Source organism: Acanthochromis polyacanthus, chromosome 8 (assembly GCF_021347895.1).
Source record: "Acanthochromis polyacanthus isolate Apoly-LR-REF ecotype Palm Island chromosome 8, KAUST_Apoly_ChrSc, whole genome shotgun sequence".
Taxonomy (NCBI): domain Eukaryota; kingdom Metazoa; phylum Chordata; class Actinopteri; family Pomacentridae; genus Acanthochromis; species Acanthochromis polyacanthus.
Genome location: NC_067120.1, coordinates 26106885 through 26121121, shown reverse-complemented (window position 1 = coordinate 26121121; position 14237 = coordinate 26106885). Strand labels below are relative to the sequence as shown.

At 41.1% G+C, this 14237-nt stretch overlaps 1 protein-coding gene across 7 annotated transcripts in view; it reads left to right on the top strand.

Annotated features, from left to right (window-relative positions):
• The window catches only part of cadps2 (Ca++-dependent secretion activator 2), a 561419-nt gene that overhangs the window by 458857 nt on the left and 88325 nt on the right, over positions 1-14237 (top strand). For all 7 annotated transcript variants that reach the window (XM_051951549.1, XM_051951548.1, XM_051951546.1 and 4 more), the window contains exon 19: positions 13447-13588. In XM_051951549.1, the coding sequence (XP_051807509.1) occupies positions 13447-13588 (142 nt within the window). The remainder of the gene's footprint in view (positions 1-13446; positions 13589-14237) is intronic.

Below are 14237 nucleotides of genomic sequence, written 5' to 3'. Positions count from 1 at the left end.
TGGAAACACCCCCACAATCCTTGTATCCGACAGATAAGTCCCGATAACTCCGCAGCGGTCGATTTGTAGTAGGAGAAGGGGTGGATAGTAACGAGTTACATTTACTCTCTTACATTTACTTGAGGACCTTTTAGAAAAAATGTACTTCTGAGAGTAGTTTTACTCAGCCATACTTTTTACTGTGCTAAGTACAGGCATGTGTTATGCATGTGCATGTCATGTATTTATACCAAATCATGTGTAAAAGGTCTGTTGATCAGTTCATCAATTTTGGCAAGCCTTTGTTTTGCTCGTGTTAAAATAAGCGTTCCCTCTGGGCTTTTATTTTGAAGGCATATTTTGAAGCTACGGGCTTTAATTTTGTAACCATTCCAGTGGCACAGCAAGTGATTCTCTAAGAAGAGGTTTCTTGACATGACGAAGATGTTGCCGAAAGTCCAAAAATTCACATAAAGATGAAAGAAAACGGTTCCACGCTGTTGCTGTTCAGCAAAAGATGTGTTTAAACTTAGAAGCAGCTGGAATGAGGACAAGGTCTTATGGTGAAGAAATGAGTGAAGGCAGGAAGGTTGAATCTGTGTTCACAATAAGTCTGATAGCTTAGCTCAGGGGTCGGCAACTTGCGGCTCCGGAGCCGCATGCGGCTCTTTCAGCCCTCTGTTGTGGCTCCCTGTAACTTTGGAAAATAAATTGTTCTGCCTTTCAGGCGCGTTTCAATGCATTTTAATATAGCGAATTTTATTGTGAAATTACCGCTCTTATTTTGATGTGTCACTCCACCGGATGTGCTGCGTTTTTTCACTGGGATATGAGAGCGCAAAGTTGATGCAGAGAAGATGGAGAAGCAACGCCTGTAGTTTCACATCGTTTTGTACTCAAGAATGACAAGCCTGTATATTAAAGCTCCACTCCAAGAAAGACACGTCTTGTCTTTGAGTCAAAAGTACTCATGAGTACTATGGTAAACTATGGAGAATTGTCTTGCTCAGTATCTACTCTTTGATAGGGTAATACACGTTACTCGCAAGAACACGTCCAGCATCCAGGCAGCAGGTCAGAGAGTCAGAGGAGTGTCGTCTTGGAAAATAGGGCAGCGACTTACTGGAGAAAAGTTATTAGCTTAAGATAAATAGATTTTACAAGTTAAATAGACATTCACAAAATATTGATTTCCAGCTAACATTACGTAACATATGAGGTCCAGGAGCAAAAATGACATTAACCAAGTAAGATAAATATTAGTGGTAGGACACGATTAAAACAATGAATCTATCTAATTAGAGGCTTTGTAATTAATTAATCACGACTGATTAACAAGGGCATAGAGGTAAAAAAGCGATATATGCAGTGTTGTCTTCATTAACCACGCCTGACGAACGTCAGCGGGGTTACTGCATTCGGTACGGTATCTGGCTGGCTGGGTATGTATGTATGTATGTGGCTATGTCCGTTCCGATATCTCTGCAAGTGCTGAAGTCAGGATAATCAAACTTCACTGAAGATCAATTTGTAGTAGGATGGCAATCATGTGATCCTCAGCGGGTAACTGACAGTGTTTACTTCATGGTTACAGTGATGCCGTAACTGCAGCTATATCTCTCAATGGGAAATCCCAAACAAAGCCGTGGATCCAGATTATAAACCGCATCACTGCCAAAGTCTAATCACTTGGTCCTTGTGCCATTTCTGACCTTCCCTAAAATTTCATCCAAATCTGTTAGTCCATTTTTGAGTAATGTTTCACACAGACAGACAGATTCACAGACAAACATATGCCGATCGTCACATAACTCTGCCGTTCCTTGGAAGAATAATAATGACGGAAGATACGTTTTTTTTTCTTCAGAGGAAGATCTGCACTGCTCGCCGCCATGTTGGGGAGCGGGGCGCGCGCTCTGAACTGTGGGAGCCCAGCAGGCAGGCGTTGGTGGCGGATGTTGATAAGAAAATCGATTTTCATTAAAACAAATCGACATTAAGTACAAAGTTGAATTAATCGATAAAATTGATTTATCGCCCAGCCTTACTTACTACAGGTATTTGTTTCTAAATCTTTATGTTGTGAAAAACTGAGATTTGGACATTTGTGTTTCGTGTGCCTTAATTTGTCATTTTGTAAAGATGTTATTTATTTTTGCAATTTTTAAAAATTTTATTATTTGGAAATACCAGAATTTGCACATTATTTTACATTTTTGTCTGTCTGATAATTTCTAAAAAATAAATCTGACATTTCAGTCAAACAGTTTCTTAGTACTTGAGTAGTCTTTTAAAAATGCTTTTTTACTCTTGAGTAATTTTTTGTATGGCTACTTTTTACTTCTACTTGAGTGATATTATTTTGAAATACCGTTACTCTTACTTGAGTACAATTTGTGGCTACTCTACTTACCTCTGAGTAGGAGTGCAATCATGTGATCATCTTTCACTTGTAGTCATAGTTACAGTGACACCGTGCCATTATCTCACAATGATACAGAAATCTTAAACAAATCCGTGGATCTAGACCAGGGGTCGGCAACCCGCGGCTCCGGAGCCGCATGCGGCTCTTTCAGCCCTCTGTTGTGGCTCCCTGTAACTTTGGAAAATAAATTGTTCTGCCTTTCAGGCGTGTTTCAATGCATTTTAATATAGTTTTATTGTGAAATTACCGCTCTTATTTTGCCGTGTCACTCCACCGGATGTGTTGCTGGGGTTTTCCCCTGTGACATGAGAGCGCAAATTGATGCAGAGAAACAACACGGAGCTTCCGATTCCCACATGTTTCGTGCCTTTTTTTGTTTTACTCCTGGAGAAGCAACGCCTGTAGTTTCACATCGTTTTGTACTCAAGAATGGCAAGCCTGTGTATTAAAGCTCAACTCCAAGAAAGACACGTCTTTTCTTTGAGTCAGAAGTACTCATGATAGGGTAATACACGTTACTCGCAAGAACACGGCTCAATGTCCAGGCAGCAGGTCAGAGAGTCAGAGGAGTGTCGTCTTGGAAAATAGGGCAGCGACTTACCGGAGAAAAGTTATTAGCTTAAGATAAATACATTTTACAAGTTAAATAGGCATTCGCAAAATATTGATTTCCAGCTAACATTATGTAACATATGAGGTCCAGGAGCAAAAATGACATTAACCAGGTAAGATAAATATTAGTGGAAGGACACAATTTAAAAAATGAATCCATCTAATTAGAGACTTTGTAATTAATTAATCACGACTGATTAACAAGGGCATAGAGGTAAAAAAGTGATATATGCAGTGTTGTCTTCATTTTAAATGTCAAAAGGATTTTGCGGCTCCCAGTGTTTTCTTTTCTGTGGGAAACGGGTCAAAATGGCTCTTTGAGTGTTAAAGGTCGCCGACCCCTGATCTAGACTATAAGCCGCATCACTGCCAAAATCTAATCATTTGGTCCTTGTGTTATTTCTGACCTTCCCTGAAAATTTCATCGAAATCTGTCCTTTTTTGAGTAATATTGCAAGCAGACAGAGATAAACATACACTGACCTTGGCAGAGTAATAATAATAATAATAATAAAATTTAATAAAGAATGATCAGGTGTCCAGTCCCTAAGGCCGCAAAACAGAATTCATGATCATGCGTTCTCTATCCTTCACTTCTACAATGATATTTTTATGATCCTTTTTTTTTCACAGGTTCCAGTGATTCCTTTCAGCCTTTCGCTGTTACTCTGAGCTTCTTCTTTTTTTTTTTAAACCTCATTCAGCATTTTGCATTGGGTTTCTGAATTCATCTTGCCTGGATGTTATTTCTCAGGAGAGAGGCCACAGAACTTAATTGTCTGTATTGATAGACAGTTTACCTGGCTGTGGACTGACGAATGTCTACACTCTCGAAGGTGACTTTGTAACCCTTTCCAATTATTTGAAAATCAACAATTCTTGATCTTCTAATGTTTTTTTGTTTGTTTGTTTTTTTTGCAAGGTTTCAGTGCTTGTGATTGGGAACTTCAAAATGGGTAAATGTGTTTTATAAGACAGTAACTCTAACCCACGTCCTCACTCTTTTCATTTCACTGATTGGATTCAAGGTTTGCTAACGATTGACACCAATTGCCTTTTGTTAACGTCTTTAATTTTCATGGCACTAAAAATGCAGCTATTTTTTTTTTTTTAGGAAATGCTCTGTGCAAAGTACTACGTGGTCTTGTAGTTGGCAACGCTAATTAACACTAGTGACACCTGAAAAAAGCCAGGCTTTTAAAATAAGGCAGTTAGTGTCTCGCTGCACATACCAGCAGTAAGGTAATTAACACGAGTGGCCGGACGAGGGACAGCATCACTTGCCAGACTCTGAGGAGAGCCTGACATCAATCCTCTTATCAGGAGGTATCTGCAACAGATGTGGTACCTGTTTCACTTTAGTACCTCTGATGGCTTTATTTATTTATTTATTTATTTATTCTATGTCTCTCTAGCCCATGGACAAGGGACAAACTATTTAGGAGAAAATTTGCTGCTTTTCGAGGGATTATGAAAAGATTCAACACATTGCCCCCTGAAGTCTATCAAATTTTATTCCAGTAATACAGTTTAGATCTGACTCAATACAACGACAGTTTATAAAAATGCAATTCTGTTACGCGGTGTTGCAATTTGATCCATGTTATGTACAAGCTTTTTCAAAACTGACATGTCAAGTGTTTTTTTTTATTCTGAATACACATTTACTTTTTATGTCGTTTGCCTTTACACAGTGAAAATTGCAGGGAAAAAATGACATTGTACAACTCACCACCAATACAACCTTCATAGATATGCAGTTTCTAACATTGATGAAAAGTAGAATATTTTTGTTGACGATATTTAAGTTAAAAAAAATAATTCAAAAATAAATACTTTTCTACATTTTATATTCTTTTCTTAAAATGTATTTTTATAAAATGTATTAATGCATGGATTTTATGTTTGTTTATTACACAACAGTTAAACCATGTGATTAAATGTAGCCGCAAGGGGACACAAGCCAGTGTCTTATTGTGCCGGTCCCAAGCCCGGATAAAGAGAGAGAAGAGGAACACCAAGAGTCTGGGACTGAGAGTATGGACTTTGAATGTTGGAACTATGACAGAAAAAGGTAGAGAGCTGGTTGACATGATGCAGAGGAGGAAGGTGGACATACTGTGTGTCCAGGAGACCAGGTGGAAAGGTAGTAAAGCTAGAAGTTTAGGAGCAGGGTTCAAGTTGTTCTATCATGGTGTAGATAGGAAGAGAAATGGAGTAGGAGTTTTCTTGAAGGAGGAGTTTGTTAGGAATGTCCTGGAGGTAAAAAGAGTGTCAGATTGAGTGATGAGCCTGAAGCTAGAAATCGAAGGTGTGATGTTCAATGTTGTTAGTGGGTATGCTCCACAGGTAGGATGTGAGCGGGACGAGAAGGAGAAATTGTGGTTGGACCTTGATGAAGTGATGCAGAGCATCCCGAGAAGTGAGAGAGTTGTCATTGGTGCAGACTTCAATGGACATGTTGGTGCAGGAAACAGAGATGATGATGAGGTCATGGGCAGGTTTGGTATCCAGGAGAGGAACGCAGAAGGACAGATGGTGGTTGACTTTGCAAAAAGGATGGAAATGGCTGTAGTGAATACTTTCTTCCAGAAGAGGCAGGAACATAGGTGACCTATAAGAGTGGAGATAGGAGCACACAGGTAGACTACATCTTGTGTAGACGGTGTAATCTGAAGGAGATCAGTGACTGCAAAGTAGTGGCAGGTGAGAATGTAGCCAGACAGCATAGGATGGTGGTGTGTAGGATGACCCTGGTGGTGAAGAAGATGAAGAGGGCAAAGGCAGAGCAGAGGACCAAATGGTGGAAGCTGAAAAAGGAAGAGTGTTGTATGACTTTCAGGAAAGAGTTGAGGCAGGCTTTGGATGGTCAGGAGGTGCTTCCAGATGAATGGACAACTACAGCAAATGTGATCAGGGGACAGGTCGGAGAGTACTTGGTGTGTCATCTGGAAGGAAAGGAGATAAGGAGACTTGGTGGTGGAATGAGGAGGTACAGGAATGGATCCAGAGAAAGAGGTTAGCTAAGACGAAGTGGGACACTGAGAGGACTGAAAAGAGTAGACAGGAGTACAGGGAGATGCAGCGTAAGGTGAAAGTAGAGGTGGCAAAGGCCAAACAAGGGGCTTACGATGACTTGTATGCTAGGTTGGACAGTAAGGAGGGAGAGACTGACCTGTATAGGTTGGCAAGACAGAGAGACAGAGATGGAAAGGACGTGCAGCAGGTTAGGGTGATAAAGGATAAGGATGGAAGTGTGTTGACAGGTGCCAATAGTGTGATGGGAAGATGGAAAGAGTACTTTGAAGAGTTGATGAATGAGGAAAATGAGAGAGAATGAAGAGAAGAGGTGACTGTTGTGGACCAGGAAGTAGCAAAGATTAGTAAGGATGAAGTGAGGAGGGCATTGAAGAGGATGAAGAGTGGAAAGGCACTTGGTCCTGATGATATACCTGTGGATATATGGAAGTGTCTCGGAGAGGTAGCAGTAGAGTTTCTGACTGGGTTGTTCAACAGGATCTTAGATAGTGAGAAGATGCCCGAGGAATGGAGGAGAAGTGTGCTGGTTCCCATCTTTAAGAACAAGGGAGATGTGCAGAGTTGTGGCAACTACAGAGGAATAAAGCTGATGAGCCACACGATGAAGCTATGGGAAAGAGTAGTTGAAGCTAGACTAAGGGCAGAGCTGAACATCTGTGAGCAGCAGTATGGTTTCATGCCAAGAAAGAGTACAACAGATGCAATATTTGCTTTGAGGATGTTGATAGAGAAGTACAGAGAAGGTCAGAAGGAGCTGCATTGTGTCTTTGTAGATCTGGAGAAAGCTTATGACAGGGTGCCCAGAGAGGAACTGTGGTTTTGTATGAGGAAGTCTGGAGTGGCAGAGAAGTATGTTAGAGTAGTGCAGGACATGTATGAGGACTGTAAGACTACATTTCCACCAAGGGAACCGGATGCGAACCATTGGTTCAAGGTAACGGCCGGTGCGGGTCTGGTTCAAGTCTCGCGCCGCCGAAATCCCCGTTTGCTTTTCCACCGGCTATGAGCCAAGTTGCGGCAGCATCATTGTGTCACCGCAAGACGTCAGTACGTCACTGCATGCGTAGCCGTTCCACGATGGTGGCGCACCGTAAACATGGAGGTGCTTTTCCTGAGTTTTCTAGCCTACAATGCGATCCAGACACAAATAATCTGGCTGTTAGGAGCTACTTATCTTTGTCGTAGTCACGGGTAACGGCGATTACGTTTGAGAAGACAGGTAACTGTCAGAGATGTTTTGATTCTTAACAGTGAACGTGTTAGCGTTAGCTTAGCTACTTAGCCTCAAATACGTTTGCATCCATTACATAGCGGTTAAACAAATGCAATAAATTGATGATAGTATCTATATTTACCTTTATAGGTGTTCTTAATTAAGAGACAGAGGTCAGCTGTTGTCTGGGAACATCCGTGATCACACCACTGGTGGGACACAACTGTACTGGATTTCAGCTGAAGGCTGCTGTTCTGTGCTGTTATATGATTATTTTTTCTAAAAAAGGCAGGAATAGTGGACAATGCAGTTTATTTCTGTGACAGTCGCTCCAGCACCGACACCATGCGTCCCATCAGTCCAGCCAAGGTGTCTGAATTTTCATCCGTCCTCTGGATGTTCTGGAGCATGGCAGTGGTCAGGTCTCGGTGTCTTCAGGTCTGTTCCAAGAACCGTACCTCTGACATCTCCAGATACTGCAGCAGATCCACAGCAGCATCCTGCTTCCTTTATCCTGCATAAAGCACCCCAACAGTATTGGTTGTCAGTAATTATTTTCTATATTCATGAACACAGTTAACTTAAAATAAATGTTGAACTTTGTATTTTAGGATGGGCCAAAAGATAACGTATTAATCATGTTGATGTCTGCATAGTCTAAACAGATCTTACTTGATTTGGTCTGTAGAGAGGAGGACAGCATGAAGGAGCTGCAGGACGGAACTGGTAAGCTGCAGAGTAGTGCTCCTGGTAACTGGACCTCATCATCCAAGGCCGACAACTAAATAAAATTAACAAAAAATGTTGTTGATAGCATCAGTAATATAAAACCATTTTCTCCATTAATTATTAATTTGTCCGTACGATGTTAGAAAATGTATTCCTCACTTCATTGTGTTAATTTGATCTTTTGAATAAGTTTTAGACTCGTATTAATAATGTTAAACAGTTTATTGGTTCTTCAAGGAAAATTTCAATGATTATCATATAGTTCAGCAATATGATTATTGGGTCATTGTGTAACAACGTGGGAGGTTCTGAATACAGGTCTGGTAATGAAATATTGCTGCTGCTTTTCTCAGGTTTTATAAGACGTTTCTCGTAGCTTGTTAGCTTAGCAGCGGCTAACTGGTTAGCAAACAATAGTCGACCTCTGATCACTAATCCTGTGTCTGGACCATGTTAGCTGGCATAACGTTCATAATATTGATGTGGGAGTGTTGTAGCTAGTATTCATAGTCGGCTAACAGCAGGGTGTTTGAGAAAAAAACTTACCAGGATTAGAGTCGGTGGTCTGTACGGCAGCCTGCATCAACTTCTGCTCAGCTGTGGCGTTCAAAGAACCGGTTGGAATCACGAAATGCAGCCGATCAAAATGGGGGTTCTTTTTGGCCAAAAACTGCTGCATCCTGGCTGCCTTTTCTGGTCCTTGTAGTCATGAGTCTTGAGTTTTTGAGGAGTTAGTCAGGCTCCGTTCGCACAGCTGTAGCAATCTCCCACTGGATTGTTTCGAACATTGGTGTGGTCCAAAAGGCTCCATCTAACTTCCACTGAATTTCATATGAAGACCACAGTTCCAGGAAGCTTTGGGTCTCCTCCTCAGACCGTTGCTGCTTGGATTTTGCTTCTATATTTACCGGTTTTTAAAACACAAACACTGAACATTACTGCTGCTCGCTCGGCTGCTTAAAAATGGTGCTTCTGTGTTTCCGCTGTTGATGGTTGGTCACTGTAACCCCGCCCCCAGCCCCTGACGTACTGGGCTCTCACCTCGGCCCACCTCCGGCCCAGCAATGAGTTGGGGCCCGTGCGAGTCCCAGTTTTTGGAGCCCGGAGGCGGCCCACCGCTTGTCGAAAAACAAAAAACCGGGGCCGAATCGGGCACCGACTCCAACCTCGAACCGGAACTGCCTCGGTCGAAAAGGGGTCTAAGACAGTGGTGAGGTGTGCTGTAGGTGTGACAGAGGAGTTCAAGGTGGAGGTGGGACTACATCAGGGATCAGCTCTGAGCCCCTTCTTGTTTGCTATGGTGATGGACAGGATGACAGACGAGGTTAGACAAGAGTCTCCATGGACTATGGTGTTTGCAGATGACATTGTGATCTGTAGTGAGAGCAGGGACCAGGTGGAGGAGAACCTAGAGGCATGGAGGTTTGCCCTGGAAAGGAGAGGAATGAAGGTTAGCCGCAGCAAGACGGAGTATCTGTGTGTGAATGAGAGAGACCCAAGTGGAAGAGTGAGGTTACAGGGAGAAGAGATCAAGAAGGTGGAGGATTTTAAGTACTTAGGGTCAACAGTCCAGAGCAATGGAGAGTGTGGAAAAGAGGTGAAGAAGCGTGTACAGGCAGGCTAGAACGGCTGGAGAAAAGTGTCAGGTGTGATGTGTGATAGAAGAGTTTCAGCTAAAATGAAAGGAAAGGTTTACAAAACTGTGGTGAGACCAGCCATGTTGTTTGGTCTGGAGACAGTGTCCCTGAGGAAAAGACTGGACGCAGAGCTGGAGGTAGCAGAACTGAAGATGCTGAGGTTCTCTTTGGGAGTGACCAGGATGGATAGAATCAGGAATGAGTACGTCAGAGGGACAGCACATATTAGAGGCTTTGGAGATAAAGTCAGAGAGACCAGACTGAGATGGTTCGGACATGTCCAGAGGAGAGAGAAGGAATATATTGGTAGAAGGATGCTGAGTTTCCCACTGCCAGACAGGAGGCCTCGAGGAAGACCAAAGAGGAGGTTTATGGATGTGGTTAAAGAGGACATGAAGGTAGTTGGTGTGAGAGAAGAAGATGCAGCAGACAGGGTTAGATGGAGGCAATTGATTCGCTGTGGCGACCCCTGAAGGGAAAAGCCGAAAGGAAAAGAAGAAGTTAAACCATGTGATTAAAAGGATAATCCTTTTGGAATTCACAAGCAACATCAAATCTCTTGATAGTCTTTTTGTTGGCCTTATGGTATAATCTACTAATAATACTGCTATTATTCTACCTCTAAAATATCATTTTGCATGTAAACTCGGAGATGTACAGGCTGCTAAGTGTTCCACTAAGTAAAAAAAGTTAAAAAAAATTTATTGGGTTTCTTTCTGAACAAGGCGATATTTGTTTGGCAAGTTTAGCGACAACAGTGAACTGCCCTCTGTCCTTAATAGCTTTCTTGTTTTGGAATTTGTGAATTTGCACGTCATTTATTTTGTGTCTTTGCTGCTGGGCATTTAAATCTATCACTAAAGTTATCTTTATTTACAAAGTTGATCTAAAGTGCTACACAGTGCAAGGAGAAATGAAAGGAGGTCAAGGTATTCAGTCAGTCTTAACTATTTATACAAAATGGAAGCTGCGAATAAAGAACTATCGAGGACATGAGCAGGAGATGTGCGAGTTTGTGAATAGTGAACAATTTTTTGTAACATATTCACACAGCAACAAACATGATTTCAGGAATGAGGAAACTGTTTTTCCACCCACTTATTTTTATAATGTGCTTTTTTATGTGTCAAGGTTTGAACACGGTGAAACAAAACAATAACAACATATATTATGACAGAGGAAACTTCAAATTAAAGTATGACAAACATCAGCCTTGCACTGCTGTGTTTGAAGTTGTAATATGTTTTTCTCTGATAGATTGCATTTAACTGAAGATTTTCACTGTGAAGATTTCATTTGACTGCTGGAGAAAAAGAATCTCAGCTCATTGTTTTCTTTCCTTAAGCTCTCCGCCGGTTGCAAGGCTTTGTCTTGGAGCCAGCAGAGACTTGGCAAGATGCAAGGTGTTATTTAACATGGCTGATGCCAAAGTCTCTCAAATACAGTAACAGACAGGCAGGCAGATAGACAGACTGCCCAAGGGCACTGTTGGGAACAAAAAACTCAGTGTTTCATTATGTGAATAACCCATAAATCTCCTTTTCTGTGGCTCATATCTTATATTCTTTCTAATTACCATCTTCTGTTCATGCCGTAATTATTCCAAGTGTCACAACATTAGCCGACTTGTATTGGAGCATAATGAGGCGATAGATGGAGCCGAAACACAGAATGAGAAGGATTATAGTTTTGACTGTTTGTACAAATGAGGTCTTCCCTCTGATAATTATATCTGAAGTTAGAAAAAAGAGATTAGTTTCAGTTCGGTCCCAATCAAATGCTGGATCTTATTTAAGTGACAGAGAAATTTATATACCAGTTGGCTTCTCTGAACCTCACAATAATAAAATCATAACAATCCTTGTTTTTTAATTGTTCACTGCATTTTTAGACACCCTAGCCTTGGCGGTGACCAACAGTCAGCTGATCTCAGGTGACATGACAGCATTTCACCAACTCTTTGTGTATTTTCTTCAACAAATGTATTATCTCTCAGTTGTTCTGAAGATTATTTAAATGCTCACTTGATTGTCAGCATGTGAGCGGTTGTGAAGTAGGCGTGTTTTACTCTCCAGAGGGCAAAAAGGCTAGTGTTAATCACGACAGAGCAGAGTGAGAGGAATTAAAACTAATGAAGCCCTGGGAGACGAGCCTGCTCGCTTCTCACCCACCACTCACTGTCTTGGTCCCTCCTGACCGTGGACTGTTACTGTCTGTGATGGTTTATCCGTCTTTCTCAATCCTACAGGGAGGATAGGAGTGTGAAATATGAGGGTGTACACAATAGCAAGAACACCTATGTAGTCGCATTTAATCCCAGAAGTTTCGATCTTTTACGGAACAAATGTTTACCTTTGTAAGGGTTCTAGTCTTCAGGTTTTGTTTAGAATGTCAGATTTTTCTAGATGATGCCAAACTGTCATACCAAAAATTTCTTTATGGACATGCTTTGTGTACAGCAGGACTGTCTTTTTAAAACATGGAAACTTGACTCAAAGTTGGAGGGAACTGTGTAAAATATCACTTTATGCTCTGGCAATAAATCTAAGCACATGGGGATATACACATATTTAGTTTCTTGCTGAGCAGAAGATGGATACTGCTTGTTATTGCATAGCTTATGTAGAGTCAGCAGTAGCTTAAACATTCATTCATTCATTCATTCATTCATTCATTCAATCTAAGACAAGAGCAGTGTTTTTTCTGGACTCTTGTCTTTATTCTGAGGTTGCCAGCAGCTAACAGTGACTTCAAGTAGTACAACATACAGTACACTTCTAAATGTGTCAATATTAGATGAAAATTTCTTTATGGATAAAACAGACACAATCCTTTTCAGTGAGCTTTACAGGTGCTCAATGTTGGATTGTGTTACCTTTGGGCAAAGCCAAACTATCTTTTCCTTCATTCTAGTGTTTGTGCCAAGATAAACTGACTAGCTGCTAGTTGTGGTCTTATTAAAAGACAGAAACAGAGTATCAACGGTCACATGTGACTCTGAGGCAGAAGGCAAATACCTACTTCTGAACACTCCTTACACTTAAAATGTCAGAAATTTCAAAGGAGTCACAGTCAGTTATTTATACAGTGGCACAATTTGTCCTAATATGTATCCCAAAGCAATTTGATTTGACTGTTGAACAACCTGGCAATACATGCTGTGTGTAACGCATCAGTTCTGACTCAAGGGCTGAAGGCTGTTAAAAAATTAGAGGGCCTTAAAGTTTGAAGCAGCGCTTTTACAACTTGGGATTGTGTAGCACAGAGTAACTTTACAATTTTGAACAGAGCCGTAGAAGTGCTGGTGTGCTTGAGCTTCAGCCACTGGATTGGTGAAGAGAGAGGCAGGGACTTCATAGATCTGCACATTCTGAGGAACCAACAGCCACTTTCAGGGAGTAAGGGATTATCAATCCATCCATTCATTATCTATATACCACTTAATCCTCATTAAGGTCACGGTCGGGCCAGAGGCTATCCCAGCTGACTTAGGGTGAAGGCCCTGGACAGATCACCAGTCTATCTCAGGACTACACATAGAGACAAACAATCACACTCGCATTCACGGACGTTCTACGGACAATTTAGAGTTACTCAGCATGTTTTTGGACTGTGGGAGGAAACCAGAGTACTCGGAGAAAACCCACGTATGCACAGGAAGAACTTGCAAATTCCATGTAGAAAGATCCCAGGAACTCCTCGACACGAACCGGGATCTTCGTAGATAGTCAGGCAAATCTATAAAGAAAAAAAAAGTCTCAAAAATTCTAAAATTTGCTTACCTAATCTGCTGTTGGATCTGCCCCCTACAGCTCACCTGTGCAATGGGACATTCCACAAACACCTGCAGGACCTGTTTGTGCCCCTGGTGGTGCGCTACATTGACTTGATGGAGTCGTCCATTGCCCAGTCCATTCACCGAGGCTTCGAACAGGAGACCTGGCAGTCTGTTAGGTAAGGCTCATTCATCCTCATGAGCAGTAAGGTTGGCTGATAGCTTCTGATGGTAAAGAGTCAAAAATAAATGTCTGTTTATTGAGTGAAATCTTTTTCTTTTCCATCAAGTTTTTACTAGACATCCAGGTTGATTACAATTGTCAGTTTAGCACAGTTTTAGTATCTATCCTTCAGCGTGTAGTTAATATTTGCATCACTCTGAAATATAGTCATTTAAATCAATTTGTCTTCACATTTACAGCCCTCATATCAGTGTCATGTACAAATTCCAATCTGTATACGTATCCATTTGTGTCTTTGTGCAAACCTTCTTTTTATAGAAATTTTATGTGTGGTTTTTAGATATGAAAATAATGAGGAATTTGATTATTTTGTGAAAAAATTTAAATACATTTTGTGCCATTTACACTAAGCAAAGAGGCAGGGCAATGGCGTATAAAGTGAAATAACTGAGTGGGTGCAAATTTTATCAGGATCAGTTGTGGCAAAGAGAAGTCCCAGAAAATTAAAATTCATGAATGTACACAGGTGCAAAAACAAACATGCATACATAAAATAGCAATGGTAACTGAATACCTGGAGTTATTTTTAAACATTAAGCTCCTTTAGAGGTTGAACTTTCAACAAATTTAAACTTGCAGCTTAC